At 48.3% G+C, this 23,564-nt stretch overlaps 1 protein-coding gene across 2 annotated transcripts; it reads left to right on the top strand.

Annotated features, from left to right (window-relative positions):
- Window positions 1-1,752: 1,752 nt before the first annotated feature.
- On the top strand, window positions 1,753-23,003 carry LOC149866669 (killer cell lectin-like receptor subfamily G member 1). Of its 2 annotated transcripts, none has more exons than XM_090044004.1 (5): window positions 1,753-2,192; window positions 9,476-9,589; window positions 17,414-17,583; window positions 19,827-19,930; window positions 20,160-23,003. In XM_090044004.1, the coding sequence occupies exons 1-5, from the start codon at window positions 1,778-1,780 to the stop codon at window positions 20,293-20,295; spliced, it is 939 nt and encodes a 312-aa protein (XP_089900130.1). In that variant the 5' UTR covers window positions 1,753-1,777; the 3' UTR covers window positions 20,296-23,003. The 2 variants fall into 2 exon arrangements, with proteins under 2 accessions (XP_089900130.1, XP_089900131.1); XM_090044005.1 differs by having other exon boundaries at window positions 1,753-2,183.
- Window positions 23,004-23,564: the final 561 nt, after the last annotated feature.

Genomic DNA, 23,564 nt, shown 5'->3' on the forward strand with positions numbered 1-23,564 from the left:
GTTTGTGTGTGTGTCCCAGCCCGTCACTTGGAGTGGACACCATGTCTTCTAGGAACATGTCTGGCAGCAGCTCTTTCTGGCCATGCTCTTAAGCCTCTTGTTCCCAGCCAGGCTGACTCTCAAGTGCCTTACAAAAGCCTGTCTCAGCCTGGAGGAGTCTGAATAGACTGGTAGGCCAAGGCCACGCTTCTGTCCTTACTGCCCAGGCTGGGTCCAAGGCCCCTCGGGAGTTACCAAGAGGTTACTAAGGTCAAGTAGGGAGCCTGTGGCAGTGCTGGGGATTGTAGCCAGTACTCTGGGTCTGGCCCAGCACTGCAGCCCCTGGCGCTTCCAGTGCCTTAGGGAGCTCACAGCTCCAGACTTCAGGAGCCCCCCAGCAGCTCCCAGACCTCCCCTGCCCCCAGAGCATCTTCAGGGGCACCTGCATCTTGGCCTACTGTACTGCTGTCCCCCACTGCCAGCCCAGCAGCATTGCAGGGTCTGAGTGCACAGTTTTTACCAGTGGGAGTGAGAGCCCCCATGGCCAGGGGCTCAGGTCAGTGTCTGTGGGGGTCCCAGGCAGCAGCAATCATGGGGTAGAAGAAGAAGGTGTGCTGGTTTCCAGGAACCTCCAGCTGAAGACCCACCCTGTACCCTACTGGGAAGTGCTGTGGGAAGCATCAAGGCAGGAGAAAGCCCAGGTGGGCTGGGAGCCACTGAGCAGGTGTAGAGCCCCTTGCTGTCACCACACCCAGGCAGCACTAGCCAAGTTTGCAAAACCTATGGGATACAGGTGGTATTGCCAAGAAACAGACTAGCATACAGAAGCTGCTTAAAGCACTGTAGCTTGCTAAAGTGCTCTAAAATATAGCGCTTCACATGTAATACCTCACTGAACAAGAGTTAATTTAAAGTGCTGTACCCATTTTTAAAGTTCTGTAAAGCTGTGCACTTCTGTTAAGTTATGGCAATGCTGCCTTTAAATGGTGAAAACTACAACTTCTGTATACACCCCTAGGTGTGAACATCATCATCATCATCATCATGTGACTGAGCAGGAGAGCTGGGTTTGAAGCCCCTTTCACCCAGTGGGCTCATGAGCTTGCATCTTCTTCCCAGCAAAGTGAACTAACCAGGCCCCAGGCTGCTCCAGCTTTCCACTTGAAGCTCAGCCACTGTACCTTGTATTTCACATGGCTTAAATGGACAAGCCACCCTGGGAACACTCCTCTCTCATTGGGAGCAAGATCTGCTCCCTTCCAGGGTAGCAGGCCTCTCACCCAGCCGTGCACACTGCGGCTTGTTCTCGTCCTCCGAGCCCATGTTTCTTATTGCCAGGTTGCCCAGTGGGGCAGCTTCAAGAGAGGTCTGGGTGGGCACTCCTGGCCTGGGGGCTGGTGATTCATAATTTGGTTCTTTTCCAGTGCTCTCCCATGTTTTTATGAGGATGGGAACATCATCCCTACCCAAGCACAGAGCTCATACACAGGATGCTCTCTGGCTGGTGCTAGAGGAGCAGCAAGGATCAGGCACCCTCTCCCGTGCCCAGGCAGCTGGGAGAAAACCCCTGGCCCGCACAACCAAGCTCCGTGCAGGGAAGCCGGGTCCTGCACGTCCCGTCTCCCCAGCAGGGATGGCGGGCTCACCCCATGGCGGATATGATGACACCTCCCTGCAAGGCTGCGGTGTCAGGGTAATTGCAACCCGGGCGGCACTGCGCCGTGCTCCTCTTACCGCTGTAAGGGGGAGGGGCGGGGAGGGGTGGGGCGGGGCCGGGCCTGTCTCGCAGGCTTGGGGCATGGCGGCGGGCAGCACGGAGAGCCTGGGGTCCCTGGGCTTTGAGGGCAGGGCCGAGCTAGAGCTGCGCGGCGGCGGCGACGACGGGGGCTACGCCTCCTGCAGCAGGGGCAATACCCCCTTCGAGGAACACGCGTGGGAGCGGGAGCCGGGCCGCGCCGGCAGCAGGAAGGACATCGCGCAGGAGAGCGACTCCGAGTCCGGCTACGTTGCCTCTGGCAGCCGGCGCGACAGCCTTCAGGACGGGGCATGCGGCGCGGCTGAAGAGAGCAAGGAGGCCCCGGGGAGCCCGGCTCCGGATCTGGGCTCACAGCGTGCGGGGAGGCCGGGGGAGGCCGGCGCCGACCGCCGCGCCCCGCCGGAGGAGCCTGCAGGCGCAGAAGCGGCGGAATCGCTCCTGCCAGCCGGTGCGCACGGTGGGGCTTCCCCCCTTCTGGGTCTCAGCTCTGCCCTCACTCATCCTTGAGATCCACTTCTCTAAACTGCTTTGACGACTCCTTCCTTCTAACAACTCACCTGAGTCCCATGTCATTGCTGCCGCTGTATGCACACCTGGCCGCAGGGCAGATGTTCTCGCCCCTTGCTTCTTTCAACCCTGCCTGGGGGGACAGACTTGTCTTTTTCGTAGAAATACTGGCAGCTCCGTTTCTATTCCTCTCTCTTACTTTTTCTGCTGTAAAAGTTTGACTCCGAAGTGGCCTGCATTTATTCCTTCCTAACAATGTACTGCTGCACCTAGGCTACTAGGTGGTGGAATGAAGTTAAGCACCTGCGTGTGTGTAGATAGGTCCTGTACCTACATTGCCTTACTGCTGTCTTGGAGAAGCTGGCCCATGAAAAGGACTTTGAATGAAGTATCTTTTGTTACAGAATGAGAAATCAGTTGCAGTGCCACTGTGTTCTTAGCAATTATCACGACACAGCCCAGTTTTTTTCTTCGTAAAAGTGTGTTTCCTGTTTTGTGAGGATGACTGCAAATAGAGCTAGCTCCATGCTGAGACCTGCTTCCTGTGTAGGTGCACGAATGCTCTAAAATCCATGTGTTGGCAATGTTGAGGTGATACTGGATAGTCTAGGAAATATGCAAAAGGAAAGAATTCTTGCAAGTGATATATTTTGTTGAACCAACTGCATGACTGGGATAGACATAGACAAGCTTTTGGGTATCACAGATTTTAACAGAGACCTGAGGAAATATACTGTGTGCAATCTTCTTCTTCCTTCTTTTTTTTTTTTTTTTTTTTGCTGTGCATCATCAGGGTTCAGGGTATGCCAGCAAAGTGAATTTGAGCAAGGAGATCTAAGATGCATGGCCTTGAAAAAAGCACATGTTAGAAACATGTCTCTTTGCATCCCTGGAAGTCAAATTATTGCACCGATCCATCCCAGACTGATACCATCTGGTTGGATTGCAGCTCAACTAGTGTCTGGCATCTGCTGCTCTTCCGAGGAATCTGTAGTCCAGAAATTATGTTGGGTTATGTCAGGGGCGGACAATTATTTTGGGCAGAGGGCCATTTACTGAGTTTTGGCAAGCCATCAAGGGGTGCATGACAGGCAGCCCAGGGCAGATTAATATTAATTTTCTACATTTTTTAGGGGCCCTGCGGGCCAGATAGAATGGCCTGGCAGGCCGCATCCAGCCCCTGGGCTGCATTTTACCCACCCCTGGGTTAAGTTCACAGTGGGTAGCCCGTTATAGAAGTGCACACGTGCATGCTTGAAAACAAAGCCGTTTTAAAATGAATCATATAAATCAGTAACGTACACTGTTCTGTGTTTGACTGGTAAACAGATATGTCAAAGAACCACAGTGGAAAGAAAGGAGCAGAACCACAGACTTTTGGGTGCTCATTTAGTTGTTTGGGACTAACTATCATGAAGATAAGAATTAAACAGTGTATCTTAAAGGTTAGATAGGTCTGTTTTGCTCATGGCCAGTTATGTCCTTGGGAAGCTATGCTGTATTCCACAAGGTGTATGGCATTGTGGTAGTGCAGTTTGGAAATATCCAGGTTACATATAACAGGCTAGATTGTCAGCTGCCAGGATAGGATGGGATGAAATGTCCTAGATGATCTTAAATGGTGTAATTCAGAATGCTACAGGAAAGCTTGGATTGAAATCTTGTTTTAACTTTTTCTTCCCCTAGTGGTATTTATGTAACCAAGTAAGGTGTGTGATTTTGTCACTTAGGCACTGTTCAGATTTTGCTTCTGCCTATAGCCAGGATTACAAGGGTCGGGGAGGAGGAGAGTGCTTCTGTGTTTTAGTGCCATAGTCTAATGGTTAGGGCACTGGCCAGGAAGTACAAGCCCTTGGTTCTAGGTCCCCTCAACCTGGGGGGTGTTGAATTTGAGGAGGCTGAAGTTGATTGTTTATTTCTGGTTCCTTATTCCCAGTTCTTTACTCCTTATTTCCAGTTCCTGGTTCCTTTACAAAGCTAATCTAGACCCAGTAAAACTTGTTATTAATGATTTACACATTCTAAAGAGAGAAAATTTAATTAGCTATGCATACGTACTAATTAATATGTAACATAATATCCCACATCAAGTACAGAGCCCTAACTGAAGCTCAGATTAGGGTGCGATTATGGGGCAAAATACTTCTTGGGCCACCCCAGACTTCCTCTCGATGCCACCTGGAGACTGTCCCAAAGAACCCTGACCACAGTCTTGCCTGGCCCAAAGTATGGTTTGGCCATGCCAGGCTGCTAGCTAACAGCCCCTATGCCCACTATACTAAGTATAATGGCTCGAGTAAGGAACTGGTTTTTGGGCAGGGATTATGGCTAAAAATTATTTGGGACACCGACTAGAATATCTCTGTGCCACCAGGGGATTCTCGCAGATGCATCTGACCAGAGACATGCCAGGCCCAAAGCACGGTTTGGTTGTGCCAGACTGCCAAGTGACAAGACTCCTGCCACTGTGATAAGTATATAGACCTGAATAATGAACTACAATCTGGGCTGTGATTATAGCTAGAAATCCTTCTTGGGCCACCCCATGCCATGCCTCTGTGGCACCAGGGGACTGTCCTGGACATCTTTGACCACAGACGTACCCAGTCTAAAGCGCAGTTTAGCTGTGCCAGGCTGCCAACTGACAGCATCCCAGCCACAGTGCTAAGTATATAGACCTGAATAAGGAACTGGATTTTGGGTCAGGATCATAGCTACAGATCCTTCTTGGGCCACCCAGACCACATCTCTGTGTCAGAGGGGACTCTGAAGGACATCTCTGACCAGAGACTTGCCCGGCCCAAAACACGGTTTGGTCCTGCCAAGCTGCCAACTGACAGCATCCCAGCCACTGTGCTAAGTATATGGACCTGAATAAGGAAATGTATTTTGGGCTGGGATTGCAGATAGAAATCCTTTTGCGCCACCCTGTGTCATACCTCTGTGCCCCCGGGGGACTCTCCTGGACATCTCTGACCAGTCACTTGCCTGGCCCAAAGTGGCCTTATGCCGTGCCAGGCTGCCAACTGACAGCAGCCCAGCCACCGTGCTAAGTATCTGGACCCTAATAAGGACCTGGATTTTGGGCTGTGATTATAGCTACAAATCCTTCTGGGTCCACCCCAGAACATGTCTGTGTGCCATTGGGGGACACTTCTAGACATCTCTGACCAGAGACCTGCCCAGCCCAAAGCATGGTTTGGCCATGCCAGGCTGCCAATTGACAGCACCCCAGCCACTGCTGAGTATATGGGTTTGAATTAGATATTGGTTTCTTGGGTGGGATTAAAGATGGAAATGCTTCTTGGGCCACCCCACACTATGACTCTGTGGCACCAGGACACTCTCCTGGACATCTCTGACCAGAATCTTTCCTGCCCAAAGTGCGGCTTGGCCATGCCAGGCTGCCAGTTGACACCCCACCCCATTCCCACTGTACTAAATTCATTGGTTTGAATCAGGCATTGGCTTTTGGGCTGGGATTATACTTAGAAATCCTTTTCGGACCACTCCATGACGCACTTCTGTGCCACCAGGGAACTCTCCTGGACATCTCTGACAAGAGACTTGCCTGGCTAAAACACGGTTTGTCTCTGCCAGGGTGCTAACTGACAGCACCCCAGCCACTGTGCTAAATATATGGACCTAAATAATGTCCTGTCCCCACCACTGCCTCGAGTCTGAACCCATGTCCCCTCCCCGCTTCAGGTCTGAGCCCAGTCCCCTCCTTCCTCCTACCACTTCAGTTTGATCCCACTCCCAACCCCTCCCCACCGCTTCAGGTCTGACTCTGCTCCCCTCCTCCCCCCCCCAGCCACTTTGGGTCTGCCTGACCCCCGTCTCCCCCTTGCTGCCGGTTGTTCTGGGGGGCATCCAGGTTGGGCGGCCACCGCAATACTTCATTCGCCCTCAGGTAGGGAGGCGGACGGCTGGGGCACATTCCCCACCGCCAAAATTTGGTGCAAACTTGGGCCCACGCAACTTGTGCCACCCAGCTAATAGCCACCCACCCTCTTGGGGGTGCATGTGCAGTTGGCTAGAAGCATTATGGACAGACACACAGACAGACAGACACATAGACAGACAGACTAAGCCTTTTATTGTATTAGTGGGCATGGGGGGGGCTGCAGTTAGCAGCATGGCATGAAGAAACTGCTCTGGGCTGGGCAAGGCTCTGGTCAGGGAGGTCCAGGGGAGTCCACCGGTGCCACAGAGTCATAGTGTGGGGTGGCCAAGAAGGATTTCCATCTCTAATCCCTGCTCAAAAAGGGTCCCTTATTCAAGCCATTGTCCTTAGTACAGTTGCTGTTAGGAGTGGAGGGAAGAGGCTGGGGGGAAGCTCTGGGTTGGCAGCGTGGCAGAGCCAAACCGTGCTTTAGGCCAGACAATACCCTGGTCAGGGATGCCTGGGAGAGACACCCAGTGCCACAGAGTCAGAGTGGGGTGGCCCAACAAGGACTTCCATCTCTAATCCCAGTCCAAAAAACAGTTCCTTATTCAAACTATTATACTTAGCACAGTGGCTGGGGTGCTGTCAGATACCAGCTGGGCATGGCCAAACTGCCTTTTGGGCCAGGCAAGTCTCTGGTCAGAGATGTCCACGAGGGTCCTCCAGTGGCACAGTGGTATGCCATGGGGTGACTCAAGATGGATTACTAGCTGTACTCCTAGCCAAAAAGCCTGTTTCTTACTCAGGTTCATGTACTTAGCACAGTGGCTGGGGATGCTGTCAGTTGGCAGCCTGGCATAGCCAAACTGCGCTTTGGACTGGGCAAGTCTCTCATCAGAGATGTCCAGGAGAGTCCCCTGGTGGCACAGAGATGTGTTCTGCATTGGCCCATGAAAGAGTTCTAGCTATAATCCCAGCCCAAAATTCAGTTCCTTATTCGAGTCCAGATACTTAGTTGGGTCCATATACGTAGCATAGTGGCTGGGGTGCTATCAGTTGGCAGCCTGGCATGGCCAAACCATGCTTCCGGCCAGGCAAGTCTCTGGCTAGCCATGTCCACGAGTGTCCATGAGTGTCCCCCAGTGGCACAGAGATGTGGTCTGTGGTCACCCAAGAAGGATTTATAGCTATAATCCCAGCCCAAACCCAGTTCCTTATTCAAGCCATTATACTTAGTAGAGTGGGCATGGGGGCTGTCAGTTGGCAGCCTGGCACAGCCAAACTGTGCTTTGGGCCAGGCAGGACTGTGGTTAGGGTTCTGTGGGACAGTTCCCTGGTGGCATAGACAGGAAGTTTTGGGTGGCCTAAGAAGTATTTTGCCCCATAATCGCATCCTAATCTGACCTTCATTTAGGGCTCTGTGCTTGATATGGGATATTATTTTACATGTTAATTAGTATATCTGCCTTGCTAATGAAATCTCTCTCTTTAGAATTTGTAATTCATTAATAACAAGCTTCTTTTGGGTGTAGATCATCTTTTGAAAAAGGAACCAGGAACCGGGAATAAGAAACTGGGAATAAGGAACCAACTGCAGGCACATTGTGTTTGCACCTCTCGTTTCCCAAGCAAATTCTGTAACCACCAGGCCAATAATTTAACCAGCCTTCTCCTGAAGCTGTCCCACCAGGCAACTCAGAGGGGAAGATATTCAGGGCAAAGAGGAAAAGAGCAAGCAAGAGGTAGGGTTAGGTTAGTGACATGGTCAAAGCCCTGGAAGGGAAGAAGTTCCGGCTCCAGATCCCCCACAGATTTTCTGCACTTTGCATTTCATATTCATTGGAAAATATGGAGAAATAGCAACAGGATAGTGTCTACCCCACTGGGGACATTCTCTTGATGTCCTGCTGTCTTCCAGTAATTGTCAAGTTAGCACTACTAATGTACTTTCTGTCCCATGTCCTGACCAAACTGTATTACACTGGGTGTTTCTTATGTTTCCTTCCTTCAGTTCCTACTGGTCTATAGTTTGCTCAGGAACAGAAGGTTTGATCTTGGGTGCCTGGTGGTTATATCCAGCTCATCCAGTATGGAATTCTTTGCTCTTGGTTAGACTACAGTGTACTTGAAGGAGAGGTGGAAAAATCTCTGCAGTGGCCTGAATATTCAAATTAAAAATTTCCTGAAGGTCTCACTGGCACAGGCCCCCATTAGGGAGATGATTCCCTGTAGGCCAGCCCTGCCTTCAGTGGGGCACCATGCAGTGCAGGGATATACTCACAGCCTCTCGCACAATAAGGGCTCTGCAGCTCTAGGAAACTTGGCTACGATGTTGCTAGTTCAGGGACTGTAAATATGTTTTAGAATTTCTCTAGGTTGCATTAGACCTAAGAAGGGACTTCTAGTCATCTTATTGTGCATGTTATTTTTTAAACATCTTTTTAAACTTTAAAGGCTAATTTTTATTTAGATGAAAGGAAGGGACTTTGTAAAGTCACCTCCCAACCTGAAATATTTCTATTAAGATGTAAAACTGAATATACAGTGGAAATGTCAAATTTCTTGTGTGGCAAGAGATTCATTTCATTTTGATTTTTTTATTATGGCTCATGGACTGGAGAATAAATTTCATTCACTAATTTTACAACTAAATTTATACCCATGCCAGTGTGATAAATTTATACCCATGCCAGTGTGAGGTATGCACGGAAATCAATGTAGGGCATGGTTTTTATGCAGTTACAAAGGTGTAGTTGTAATGATGGGTGCACATTCACTTCCTTTTAGTACCACGGGTATTTTTCCCCTTTCTTTTCTTTGTCTTTCCTTACTTTGCTTTCCTTGTTCCTTTAGCCTTCCTGATATTTGAGTATCTTCTTTCTTTCCTTAGTGATTCTCTCCTTCAGCAGCTTTTAACTGCTTAGTGGTTATGAGTATCTTCCTCAAGGCCTTTGATGAAATAGCAGTGAAATGGTTAGTGGTTAATTTAACTGAGATGGTTAGTGTCATGTGTTGGAATTATAGTAAACTGCGGTCTGTTAGCTAGTGTGGATTAATTCACCATAATTCTGATTCTCTACTAGTGCTACTCCCCACCTCTCTCAATTATTAACTCCTTATGAAGGATCACTACTTAATAATTCATGCTGATTTGCATTCCCCTGGGAATGGTAGATTAATTAGGGCTGACTATAAGCGGTGTGGGGGAGTTTCTTGTTCTTTGGGCCATTGTTTCAGGCTTCCTGTACACACATACCTGTCTTTATTGCTTAAATATTACTTGCATCTCATTTACATCCCTGTTTCTCAGTGTGATAATCCTAAATTCACCGCTTTTCTTTCAGATAAACAGTCATTCCTACAGAACTTTAAGAGCCCAGAAGGGAAGTACAACTATAGCTACATACTCAATATAATTCTGCTGCTCTTCATCATTGTGGGCTTACCAATTGCACTAGGTAAGTTGTTTTGATTATTGGGAAGAGCTGGAGTAATACTCTGTTACAGGGGTCAGCAACATTTTTGGTCAAGGTGCTAAAAATGCATGCGACCTTGACTTATAAGGTGTTGGCATGCTAGGGACAGACGACAGGGCAGCTGTGAGGGCCTGATCCTTGTCTTGGCAGCGCACCGTGACCCCTTCTCCACCATTTGCCCTGAGGCATACATTCCAAGCAAAAGACCCTTGTGTGCCAGGAGTTGGCTACACCTATTACCTTCTTTTAAATTTATATTTTTATCTCTAATTGACGCTCCTAAGCTTTGCACAGGTAAATACTAAAATTATTCTCCACTGTTACATGATGTGCAAGGAGCTACAATTACCCATGTCTTCACTTCTTGATCCCTCTGCAGCCCTAAAAGACTGTTACTTGAGCAGCAATGTAAAATAGTGTCACCCAGAAATGCTGTTGTACTTAAATGCTCATTTACTATCATTTTAATTATGTTTTAATTCGTATTTTTGAAACAGCTCATGTTCATTCTGCCCTTGTGAAATTCCATTAAAGGTGCTATTGGGATAGGCCTGAAAATGCCGTTTACACTAAAGGGAAGGTAGAAGGGAAATCAACCAAAGAGATTGGTTCCCAACCAGTATTGTTTTGTTGCTTTTTATTTTATTTTATTTTCTTAATACCCCTTTTTGACCCAAGGGGCCAGCCAAACTCACAGGTTGTTGTGGTTAGTTGAACAACGTGCAGGTCCCTACAGATTGGAACACAAGTTGTATTGGGGATCATTTGTAAGGTGACACCATGAAGCTCTGTGTTCTTGGAGAATTTGGGAATGGCTCTGAGCCCGCACTGCACCACGTGGCTGCAAACAGCAGCACCGAGCAGACCACTCTTCTAATGAAGATCCAAGTTCTTGCAATCCAAATGGAGTTCCTTTATAACTGCACAGAGCTGTCTGCATGAAACACGGTGGCAGCAGATGAGAACCATAGTGAAGGATGTGTGATTTGAAGCTGCACCCACGCAGTGAAGAAAGCGTGGAGGGCCTCAGACCCCTACCCCTTGCATATTTGGATTTTCATCAAGAAACCTGGCAGCAGCATGGAAGCACTGGAAGAAAGAGCTAAACTTATACACATGGCTGACTCTGCTGGACAAGATGAGAAAATAAAAATAAATCTTTCTCTTTACCTCATTGGGACAAAGGGCATAGAAGTGAGTGCAACACTTCTGAGGGGCCCAATACATCAGAGCAGCTGAGGAGGGCTTTTGATAAGTAAAAAAATAAGTAAAAAGTGAGACTGTGGAAAGGTACTGTTTTGTTTTGTTTTGGGGGGTTTTTTTTGGCGGGGGGGTTGTTTTTTTGCAGGGTGTTTTTTTAAAAAAATCTGGAATCAGGATTTAAAAGAGGAATAGATAATGATGTTACAGAGCTGAAAACATTGGCATCCAGTGTAATTTTGGGACCATAACAAACTTGCTTATTAGAGACAGAATTATTTGTGGGACATCTGATCCTATCCTAAGGAAGAGATTGTTTAGAGAGGCTGATCTGCCTCTGGGCAAGTGTCCAAATTTTACAAGCAGCTGAATTAGAATAACAATACTTGCTGGTATAGAACAAATACACAGGGTCAATATGAAGGGACCTGGGAGCCAGACCAAAGATGGGACCATTGAGAATGTGGTCCCCAGGCTCCAGTGCTGGTACTAAGGGAAACAGCATGCAAGAAAGAAGTGCCTAGCATATGGCAAAGATGCCTGAGCTTTGGGACACAAAACCAGATTTTGTGTTCCAATGCTGCAACACCTACAAAAGAAATAAAGCCAGAATATAAACAGTAGGGGAGAACACTGAAATGTTTGATAAGGGAGGTGAAGACTTTTCTGTGACTTTCGGAGTTTAAAATACTCTGAACATGCACGCTGTACTGAAGAAAGCTGATAAACTGTCATCTGCCATATCTGCAGCTCTGCTAATGAACCAGCAATCAGTCAGATTTCAGCTTGATTGTGGAACCAGATGCAATGTAATTCCTACAGAACTACTCTCAACAGTGAAATCAAATTGGAGAGGTGTGAGCAAATGTACTGGGACCTACTTAAATTGTGGTTTTGTGATGTGTATGGAAACTATGAAAAACGGCATTTTCTGCGATTACCACGAAAAATACGTTTCCCACAATTTTGTGTGGAATCACTGGAAAAAAATAAAATAAAAGCTTAGCAGAATACAAAGAAAGCACGACAATTTTTGCAGCCATTGAGCATGTGGGTTGAGAGAGTGCTACCGTAGAGACTGAGCTGGTGACAGACACGGTGAAAGCGCTAGTCAGGAAAGTGAAAGAGTTTTGGCCCCTTCTTTTAAGAAGCCACATGCAATGCTGCAATCTGAAGATGTTGAGTGAAAAGAAATCCAAGAAAGCTAATTACATTTCAGCTCAGAACCGTGTAAGGAAGCTTCCTATAGGAACCTTGCATGGAGATGGCGGTAAATTATTTTGTTCACTGTGGATCGTGACCCCAGATGCATCAAGAAAAAACAGCACTGATTGGCATTTAGAGTCTGGATTGCATATAAACCAAAAGGCTACTGCAGAGCCTGAAGGTTAGAGCAAGAAACAAAGAACTATGTCCTCAGTCTTTAAAAGAACCACTGAAAGCAGTTTGACAAGAAGAAAGGCTACATTCGCACTAGTGGAGGCATTCATAGCTGACAGCATTCCTCTGGAGAAAACTGATAACCAGGGTTGTCCCGTCCTATCCTTTGAAATCTGAGGCCGCAGGGGGCCCCCGCAACCAAGGCTGCAGAGGGCCCTACACCCGTGAGCATTCTGGCACCACCCCTTTCTGCAGGTGCTTGCCACCCTCCCCACTACTGCCGACAGCTTCTCCACATCAGGGGGCCCCAAAACTATAATTTACAGGGGAAAAAACTTTGGGCCGTCCCTGTTGATAACCTTAAATGAAAGTACTACTTGAACAAACGTGTACTAAATGCTGACAGTTTCCCATATGCAAACAATCTTCACCAAGATCAACCAGCAGGAGTCATAGCTTTGCATCTTCAGTCTGATTCATATTCTGCCAATGCAGATTTTGTCATTTCAAGTGTAGTAGATGAAGCAACAAATGCCCAAGATAATGTTCTGCACTTTTTGTTTGTACCTGGGAACAGCACATACCTGCCTGCTTTTCAGACAGAGCCAGTTCACCTTGCATCTGTCAAGTTTTCTACTGTGGTACAAGCTGTAGTGAACAGGGGTGGACCAATAAATATTGTTTGGGGCAGAACCGATGGCTGACGATTAACCAGCCATATCAACCGATACCAATCCAATAGCTGATATGCAGCCCAGCAGCTTGGAGAGCACTGTTCAGCTGGTAAGTCTGAGGGGGAGAAGGGGTGTGGAGGGGGCAGATCGAGGCCCCCATGGTGAGGGAGGGAGTGGGGCTGGGACTGAGGGAGGGGCAGGGGCATGGGCATGGGTTGCCACTGCCCAGCCGGGACAGGGTTGGGTGCAGGATAGAGCCACAGGCAGCTCGTCAGGGTGGGGGGGCCGGAAAGGGAGAGTTGGAAGGGGCAGCTCCCATTGCTGTGTACGCCCCAGGGGGAGGCATGGGAGACATGTACCCCCAGATTTGTGCACAGGGTGAAGGCAGGCTGCTGCTGCAGGTTAGGGGCCAGGGGCTGCACCAGCTTCTTCCTGACAGTGGGGCTGCGCCAGGGCTGTGCTGAAACAGGTGGTGGTGGTGCTGGGAGGGGGAGCTATGGAGGGCTATGGCAAAATTTGGGGTGGGTGTACTCTCCCCCATAGCCATCACTCCACATGCCACTGCCCCAGCCCGCCTGCCTTGAGTGCAGCACTAGCCCAGGTCCCCTGCCGGGAAAAGGCTGGCACAGCCCCTGGCCCTGAGCCTGCAGTGGCAGCCTGACCTTGGCCCACACACAGATCCAGGCAACACATACCCCTGATGCCTCCCCCTTGGTGTGTGAAGCGGCAGGATCCATTTCCCTCCCCCCCGCTCCGCACCCCCAGACAAGCTGCACATGGCTCCATCTCATGCCCTGCTCCACCCTGGCTGGGCCTCTGCCTCTGCCCCTGTCCCACTACTTTCCTCGCTGTGGGGGCCTCGATCTGCGCCCCCCCCCCAGGCCCCTTCCCTTCCCCTTCTCCCCCACAGATTATCAGCCAGACGCTGATCTCCAACTGCCAGGCTGTGGTTGCACACATGCACACGACATTTATCAGTGACATTATTGGCTACGCCGGCCAAAATAAATGATCGCCGATAATGTCAAATTTCCTTTTATCAGTGCACTTCTAGTAGTGAAGGCTGTTTTAAACTATGGCTTAGAATTTAATAAGATCTCAGCTTTTCTGTCTGATAATGCTTTTTATATGTGCAAAGCTTTCTCTGAAGTGCTCTGTAGAATAATGCCCAGCACAATTCATGTCACCTGCAATGCACACATCCTTTCTCTAGTAAGTGATGTCTGGCGTGCACATTTTCCTGATGTGGATAGCCTGGTTTTCTCTTTTAAAAAAGTGTTCAGACGTTGTCTAGGCCGTAAGCTTCAATATAGGGAGTTCATTGCCAATGTATGAGTCCATTGACAAGCAAACTAGGAATCTACATGCAACTGTGTCACTTCCACCAGTGCCAGTGCTTACAGGGTGGAATTTGTGGTTCAGTTCAGTTCATTACCATGCCAAAAATATGAAGTACCACTCAGAATTTCTGTGCAAGGAGCTTGAAATCACACCTGGCACACAGTGCATGCTTAAACTACATGATCTTTTAAGACAGGGTTACATTAAAGATGAAGTTTAAGTTTGTGGTTGAAAATGAGATCCAGTTTATGGAATTTCTAATGTGGTTTGAAAGTTGGCAGGCGGTGATCTATGAAGCACACAACACACTGATGGATTTGATAAGTTGGGTCAAAGACATGGCATCAACACAGCGTTCAACCTGTCAACATAGAAAGCAGTGGAGACAAGAACTATTCCAGGCAACAGCTGCAAAGTTGAATCAGTACTACAAGTATGATCAATCACCACCACTGCAGTTTATACAACTGGCTGCCTCCTTTTCTAGTGCTAGTCGCATTTTTAACCCTAATAGATGCCTTTTCTGAGTTGTGACCCTCAGCTACTGAAATCAATCCCTGGATCACAGAAAGAGCATGACGAGGAACCTGCTGCTTAAATGAACTTTGTCAGAGTGCCAGGTGCCTTTGACTGTGACTGTATTTTGGCAGTCTGTTTGTTTCTGATCAGCTTCGACATCTCCACAACTTGGCAAAATGCTGCTTTACCATTCCAACCCCTTCAGTGGAAGCAAAACATGTGATCTCAGTGTATGGACAATCATTCATACGGGAGAAACAGAGGATATCAGCTGCAGCTGCTAATAGATGCATTTAACAACTAACATGAATTATTTCTATCTAGATTAGCATTATTTAATATTACTAAACTTTTTGTAGAAAGTTAATAATTAGAGGTGCACAGAATGTGACTCTGCCCAGGGTCCTAACCACGTGCTCCCAGAGTCCCGCAGCCTTGGGGTTTCCAAGGAAACCAGCCAGGACCTGCATGGGCAGGGTGTGTGGCCAAGTGTACAGGTTGGGGCTGCAGGTGGATGGGGAGCTGTGTCTAAGACTGAATCTGGGATCTGGAGGCTGTGACAGTCTTGAACCAGGGCTAGGCCCAGGCCAGAGCCTTGATCTCCTCCCTGCATGCACCTACCCACAGACCCTGTACCCGTCATGAGGTTGTGCATGGACTGGATTGCAGCTTTAACCTGGCCCCAACCCCACCACCCTGCAATTCTGCCCCATGATCCTGGCCTTGCCCGTCTATCCCACTCCCAAACACAGTTCCCTGCCTGCCCATGGCCCTATCCTATCTGGCCAGGTGCACACCCTGCCCAAGTGGGTCTTGCCTTCAGTGGCGGGTGCAGGGCTGGGGCACCTGGGGTACCTGGGCAGCAGTGCTGCATCTGACAGTGGTGGCAGCCAGAATAAGCTGCCACTGCAGAGAAGTGAGTTCAGCCACTGTGCCCTGCTGCATGCTTAGGGGTGGCAGGACTGGTTGCATGAACCACCATCCAGACTGCCCCACCTGCCTGGGGTGGGAAGGACCTAGGGACCTGCCACAGGCCAGACAAAATCCCTTGGCAGGCCACATATGGCCTGTGGGTCTTATTTTGCCCACCACTGCCATAAGAGCACATGCAGACCAGGAGGACCTATCTAGTATGAAGAATGTTGGGGACCAGTAGGGTCTGAGAGGGATCTGCTGACACAAGGACAGAGTAGGGCTTTCTGTAGGACCCTTGGGCAGCCTAACCTTGCTTTCCAAAGATAGGAAAGAACATCAAGGTATGGCGGATGGGGAAGAAGGGGAGGATAACCTAGAGCAGGGATGGGCAAAATATGGTCCATGGGCTGAATGTGGCCATCAGAGGGACTTTGTGAAGCCCACAGCGGGTCCCTCAGTCCTGCTTGGCCCTGTTGCCATCCAGCCCAGGGTGTGTCCTACCACAGGACTGGGTCTGCACTGAGGTGGGACTGCATTTCCTGGGAGTCTTGGTGGTGGTGGCTCCTGGCTGCCACCAGCAGCAGCCCTGGCCTCATGGAGACTGGCCAGGACCTGCACAGCTAGAGCCCAAACCACGGGCTGAGGACACTGCTCAGGACCTGGCCCCAGCTTGCCCCGCAGGGGGCCAGGGTTCCTGCAGCACGAGCTCCAAATCCAACTACCCTGGCCACGATGAGCGGTGGCAGCAGTCAGGCAGAAGCTGCTGCTGGGCATAGGGAAAAAATGGGACTGAGCAGTCAGTGCGGTTGCCTCTACTTCCCCAGCAGCAGCTTCTGCCTGGCCATCACAACTGCTGCTGCTACTCATCATGGTCAGGGAGGGCTGGTCCTGAGTGGATGCTGCAGGGGCCCCTGCTCAGGGTGGGCCAGGGCCAGGGCTGTCTGCTCAGCCTCAAGCTGGGCAGAAGCGTCTGATGGATGCCAGGGAGAAATGACCTAGTGGTGTGTGTGGGTGCCTCCCACTCACCGCTGCCAGGCCCTTCTTGCTGTAGCTGCCTAGAGCCTTCTCTGGAGCTGTTCTGTTCTGCCTCCCCGGTGGTGTAGAGACCCAAGGCATCCCAGAAGTGGTGCTGGTTGTGACAGTGAGGGGGAGCTGCAGGGCAGTCCCAGTACAGGCTCCAGCTGGCCGCAGTGAGAAGGGCTCCAGCAATGGTGAGAGGGAGGTGGCTTCACCTGCTGTTTCCCAATTCCCAGCAACGGCTTCTGTCCAGCTGCCGCCTCTGCTGAATCCAGGAAGCAACAACGCTATCCCATCCTTGGGGTAGAAGGGTGGCCTGCAGATGGCACTTGTGGTGGCAGCGGCCCTAGCTGAGTGTCCCTGCCACAGCCTCCCCCACGCATGCCCACACCAACTCCCCATTTGCCCACAGCTCCATCCCATATAGGGAGGTTTAGGGAGTTGTTGCAAGGTGTAGGGGTGCTGACTTGGCCCGCAGCAGCTCCCCCAAACTTCCTGTGTGTCCAGTGGACCCACAGAATTGACCATCTCTGACCTAGAGCTAGAGCACGACAGGAGCCACGTGGCCACCAAGGAGTGTCACAGCCACCCCTGGGTTACAGAGTCTAACTGAAGATAATTGGTATACTTGCAGCCTTTGTTTCTGCTGTACAACCTTCATGTTTTCTGTACATTTTCACTTGCTTTCTCAAGATTTGTCATGAAAATAGAGAAACGTTCTATATTAACAGACCCACTGATTTGTTTTCTGCCTTCCCAGTGAAAAAAGATACTTCATCTCAAGGGTGCAACAACTGCCTAAAAGGTTGGATGGGATACGATGGGAGATGTTACTATTTTTCCAATGTGAGCAGAAATTGGAATGAAAGTCTCGAATTCTGTTCATCGTTTGATGCTTCTCTGGTCATAATAAAAACCAAATCAGACCTGGTAAGTACAAAATAAAATGCAGTCTTGAACTAGAATTTCACAAAGGTCCTTTTTTACTAAATTGTTGTTTTCAACTATTGATCTTTATCAGAGGTAGAATTGGGTAGTTCTGTGCCCTGGGTGGCAGCAGCACAAATTGCAGCAGCTACAGCTGGGCTATTAGCAGTGCTTGGGAGAGCAGAAAGAACAGCTGCTATTTTTATTCCTCTTCTTAAGTCGGAGCCCAGGGCTGGTGCTGCAGTCCTGCCTCCTTAGTTATGCTACTAATAAGGAAGCAAAGATCTTCCAAGAGAACAGATAGATATGCCTTACAAGAGATGTCCAGCATTGAAACTAATAGTGGCAAGGAGGGAGTTTACAGGCAAAAAGAAAAAACTAAGATGGACCCCAGAATTCCCCCTGGCCAGACCGAGGTGTGCTGTGCACTGGCCTGAACTCTAGGCTGTCAAAGGATAACAGACATCCAGCACAGCCTGCTGCACAAGCCTGTTTTCACCAGAAGGAAAGAGAGACTGAATTAGTCAAAATTCAGAACTTTGCTTCCACAACTTGGTCTGGTTATAAGAATGGGTGAATACGGGTGTTTAACCAAACAAAACAAGTTTGTTAGAAATTATGCCTAATTGTTGGACAAATTAAGGAGGACTTGGGTTATCCCCTGTCCTCTCCGGTTGAGGGTATTAAAGATTTTGGGGAAGGGAATTAAAATGAATTGGAAATATGGGCTGACAGAAGCAGCCTGTACCATTACCTTATCACCTTATGGGATACAAAGTGACATTACTGGGTTTCCATCCCCTTCTCCTTCCCAATGCTAAGATATGTCCTGAGATTGGGACCCACATGCCATCACTAACTTAAGATAAATCCTAAATGATAGCTGGGCTCCAATACTTGGTTTCCTGCTCTCCCTGAAGAGCTGTTTTCTTCCAAATTTAGTCTCTTTCTTACCTCTCTCCTTTTGCTTCTGTCTAATGGATGCAGCCCATGGACAGTTCCACCCTTTGCAATGGTACCATGAGCCTGACATCAGAAAGGCAGCTCAAAAAGAGGCACAAACAACCTGACCATGATAGAATTTTACCAGGTCTTGAGTGACTAATTGGGTTGTGTGCTTTGCCTGTTTGTTTCCACTAGTGTCCTGCTGGAATTGCAAGTGGAACAGCGTAGACAGAAACTGCACTTCCTATCCTGGCTGTTGTTTTCTTTTACTGTGTGCTCATGCTCTTGTGCATGTAACTGCACCAGCCTTTCTCAAGAAGGACAGTTAATGTCATGTTCAATCCTAACTTGTCACCATACAGAACTTTAAATTAAAACTCTATTGCTAAAGGAAAGAGAGAAAGGGATATTGTTGAAATGAAAATGTTTCACATTTAATTGGCTCAAACCTCTTTCTCTACTTTTTCCTGTATTACTAACAAAAGGACATTCTGGTTTTTAAGGATGGTGTTGCTGCGGGAGAATGCAGCCCCAGTTTCCATACTTGACAACCTGTACCATCCTCAGCTGTTCAATATTGTACAATGACAAGGTCATAAGAACACCTGCAAATCTCCAAGCCCACTCATTCCATCCAAATTAACACAACAAAAGAGAGGCTAGGACAATGTCCTGCAAGGAATGTGGGGTTTTACTTTTATTGTGAATTGCCCAAAATAAATGCACAGAAATGGTCACTGCAGAGTGGATGACTTACCCACAAGGTGGCATGGAGAAGAGCATCTGGGAAAGGAGCCCAGATCTACTAGTGCTTGGTTTTGTGACCCAGACCCTCTTTTGGTTTAAACTTCAATGTTTTCTATCCTTTTCCCTGTTACTTGGCCTCACTCCTACTGTCATCTCCTTTTTATAACACCAGTGCCTCTCTTTTTCCTCATTACTGAGTTAGCTCGTTCTACAGGTAAAGACAATCAGGAAGCTGACAGCATACCTCCAGTGGAATAATAACCTCTATGCTGTCCACAAACAGAGCCTCAGTTTCATTTTGCTGCCCTGTCTGCCCTGGTAGTGGAGGTCTGGCAGGGCAAAACATCAGACTAGGTCCGATCTTCATAAGGAGTCTGGAGGCAAGTATTAGTCCTCTGTGTTATAGTCATATCAAAGGGTAAAGTATTGGACCATTGGTACACATGTGGAGTCATACAGTGACTTAGATCAAGACAGGATTTCACTGTAAGCCTTTTGTAAACTGTAAGCAATTATAAGAGGAATAACTCTGGTCTTGCTGGATTTAATTACAGGAAATCATCAACCGTTACAAAGAAAATTTTTACTACTGGATTGGACTGACAAAAGGAGCTGAAGGGTGGAGATGGTTGGATGGATCACCTTTTACAAATGACATGTAAGTTAGTGGGTCTGGCTGCCCACCCATACCCCATCGTCACTGTGGGGAGGTGACTCAGAATAAAGGAAATTAAGGTGTTCTGAAAGCAGAGTTGTAGATATTGATTTGCAATTATATTTTTCTTATACAACAGGTTTGTGTTTGACTGAAATGGCATTGACACACTACTCAGACTATCTTCAGGTTCACAAAAATTAAATTTCTGTGCTCTTTTTCTCCTTTACAGAATCACACTTGAGAATGAGGCGCCAAACCTGAACTGTGGTTACCTGAATACAGAGAAGATTGTTACCATAGCCTGCGAATCTCTCAGGCGCTGGATCTGTATCAGAGATGTCAACCCTACCTTTGGCCCCTCCTGAGCTACCTCCTGAGGGTCTGGCTGCACTTGTAGCAAAACCCCCAATTTTTCTTTTTAAATGCATTCCCTTCCCTTCCCCACCCATTTCTGACTTTGTCTCTCCCTCTCTATTCCCTATAGATAGGTATAAGTGAGCTAGGGTAAGCTTCAGCATTTTATTCTGGTAGCAAGCGTGTGTGTGTGTGTCTGTGGGAGTGCTTGTGTGAGTGAGTATAGGAACCAAGCTGTACGGTACAGTGTTTATTTAACAAAACTGTTATTTGCACCCCTGAACTGGGTTTTGCTTTACTATGGTCCTGCTCCAATCTCAGCTCTTCGCCCCTCTAACTTCTGTCTCATTTTTCCCCTCTCCTGCTTCTGGCTCACCACCACCTCTGACACCTGTCCTGAGCTCCTCTCTGCCTCCAAACCCCCTGTTTCTTTGCCACTGTCTTATCCCCACTGCCTTTTCCCTGGATCTCTGCCACTACTATTGCCTTGTCCCCACTGCCTTTTCCCCTGAGCTCCCAGGTTTCTGCCTCAGTTTCTTTCCTGGCTGTCTTCGCCTTCCCACCACTTATGTGCCTCCCCCCCCCCGCCAATATCTCAGCTGTCTGCCTCAGTTTCCAGCCCCAAGCTCCCAGGTTTCTGCCTCTCTCTCCTTCCTGGCTGTCTCTTTCTTGTCACCAGGCTTTTTCCATTGCACCAGTGACCTTGAGTAACCCTGGGGCCACTTCCTCTTAAGTAATCCCAAGCCTAAATTCCTCAGCCAGCTTCTCTCTAGTCCACTGGTTCTAATCCCGGTTCTGGCAAATTTCACTCCCTACACTTTAACTCTCTCACCTTAATCTTCCCCCAAGTATCCCAGGTACCCCAAGCACACACATTCATACATACATACATACTGTACCTTCCAAGTTAGAAACTTACCTGTGTATGTGTAGGTGGATTGTATGTGTGTGAATTGGTGAGTGTGTGTGGGTATATATATATGTCATTGTGTGCATGATATATGAATTAGTAATCTGTATGTGTGCAGGTATGGAGAGTTGATTTTTGTCTAACTTTTGGGGTGTATACTGTATGTGCTTGAATTGGTGCTAGGTATGCATGTGCCTAGGATGGTTTGGATGTGTATGTGCCTGAGTTGGTAGTGTGTGTGTGTGTGTGTGTGTGTGTGTGTGTGTGTCCCTGTGACAGAAGTATCAATATTGGAGCCTTTCTGGGAGTGGCTCTGCCCTCCTGTAACGGGCCAACTGCCTGCTTACTCGCCTGCCATGCCTTGATCTTATTTGATTAGAAGATGGTTGTAATCAGCGGGAGGCTGCCCATTTTTCTGCACCCTGGTGACGGGGCGCTACCTACGGCTCCTTTTCCTCCCCTACACCGCAGCCCAAGCCTCGCAGATGGAGTTGACGTGGTTTGACCTGGGCCTTGTTGTTTTCTGGCCCTCCTCTTTACTCCTGGGGCTCCCCGCCTCCTCCTCTCACTTCGGGGCTCCCGGGCTGGGGCCAATGCGCCCCCTAACAATGCTGCGCCCTCTCCGGCACCAGGAAACCCCGCGCTACTGTGGCATCCCTACGAGGCCTCCTCTACCCCTCATAGCCTCACCCGATCCTCTGGTAAAACAGTAAACATAAAACATAAAGCCTCTGGGCTACAACATAAAAACTAGACCGTAGGGTCAAACAAAAATCTACTCCCTACTAGAGAGCGAGGGAGCGGGGGAAGAAGGGCTCCACCAGCCTCAGCAGTGACCAGGGGATGCTCTCATGGCCAGAGTCCTCTCCTCTGTCTGTCGAAGCTGAGTCCCTACTCCCACAGCTGCTAGAGTGGGACTGCCCTCCTGGCCTCCTAGCTGGGCTTAAGAAGGGATAAGCCCTGCCCCTTCCTGGTCAGCTGGTTTTACCAGTTGCCCTGGCAACCAGCACCTGTGCAGCCCTGGAGACTGGCAGCTTAGCCTCCCCCTTTCTGCCACTAGGGGTCTCCCCAGAGCAGTCTCTGCTCTCAGGCGCAGCGCACCTGAGTGCACTGCAACAGCCCCTAATTGATTTGTGTGTTTGTATAAGTGCAATTGTGTCACACCCTCCTCTCTAACAGTGCAATATTGAGAACCTGAGAGTTGGCCTGACCCCACAGAGCAACACACTCAGGGGCAGATCTACGGAGGTGGGGGGGAGGACCAGTGGAGGGAAGTTGCAGCCCACTTTTGTTCCTTGTCCACCCAAAGTTTAGCAGCCTAGCAGTAGCAACAGCATTTCTATTTAGGCAGCAGTGAAGGAATCACTTGACTTCATAGCTCATTATCAGGGATCTGAGTTTTCCGTTTGCTATGAAGAAACATGAATTTTCCCCTTTAATGGAGAAAAATCTGGGAAACCAGGGGTTTCCACTTGCAGGCTGGCAGAGTTCCCCTTGCAGGCTGGTAGCTGGTTGGTAGTCAGGGGCAGTGACATGGGCAGGGGCAGGACACCAGCATATCAGGGCTGCTCAGAGCCACAAAACTGTGTTTGGGGGGAAGGTGACACCGAACTGCAGCTGGATCTGCATCCTGGTGAGCAAAATGGGCAGAGGGACTTCTGATTTTTCCATGATAAAAAACCCCAAATCAACCCCCCAAATTTATAGTTTAGAATTTATGGTATTATAATACTTGAGGCACTACTCAGGTTCCAAATTGTTTTAAAATGGTAAATATACCAATAAAACATTGTGTTCATCACATACGTATATATGGCGGCATTTCATTTTATTTGCGGAAAAATGTGAATTTGGGGTTTAAACATCCCAAATTCTCTGATTAAAAAAAATGAATTTGGGGGTTTCATCATAGATTTTGGAATTTTTAAACAGAAAACCAGGATACATGGACAATTACAATTTATTTGATTCCTTCTAAATTCTTCATTCCATGGGTGTTACCAGCCCTCCACCTTTTAAAATAATTTTCATGTTCCCCTAATAAAGCTATACCTTTTCTGCAATTCTACTCAAGGTTGGCAAGCTGATCAACTGAATGAATATTTTTTCACCAGCCAAAAATTATAGCAACTTTAACCAAAAAACCTTACAATTTTTGTAGTTTTCTTGACACAAATATGATTTTATTTATTGTTTTTCAAAACATCTCTTAATGAAAACTTGCACTTTTTCTGTGTACTATTTGGTCCTATTAGCAATTCTCTACCAACATTTGGCTAGTTAAATGCCTAACCCTAATTCTGCTGTCTGTTTGCTACTCCTGGTAACTGTCAATGAAGCAATGGATATGCTGCCAAGATGCTCAAGAAG

Source organism: Crocodylus siamensis, chromosome 4 (genome assembly GCF_052110815.1).
Source record: "Crocodylus siamensis isolate JL-2025a chromosome 4, ASM5211081v1, whole genome shotgun sequence".
Classification (NCBI taxonomy): domain Eukaryota; kingdom Metazoa; phylum Chordata; order Crocodylia; family Crocodylidae; genus Crocodylus; species Crocodylus siamensis.

Bases quoted from the DNA above. Each gene is read 5' to 3' on its own strand.
- LOC149866669 (XM_090044004.1), top strand. From the start codon at position 1,778: ATGGCGGCGGGCAGCACGGAGAGCCTGGGGTCCCTGGGCTTTGAGGGC. The intron at 2,193-9,475 runs GTGGGGCTTCCC...CTTTTCTTTCAG, and splicing joins CCTGCCAGCCGGTGCGCACG to ATAAACAGTCATTCCTACAG. The intron at 17,584-19,826 runs GTAAGTACAAAA...ATTTAATTACAG, and splicing joins TAAAAACCAAATCAGACCTG to GAAATCATCAACCGTTACAA.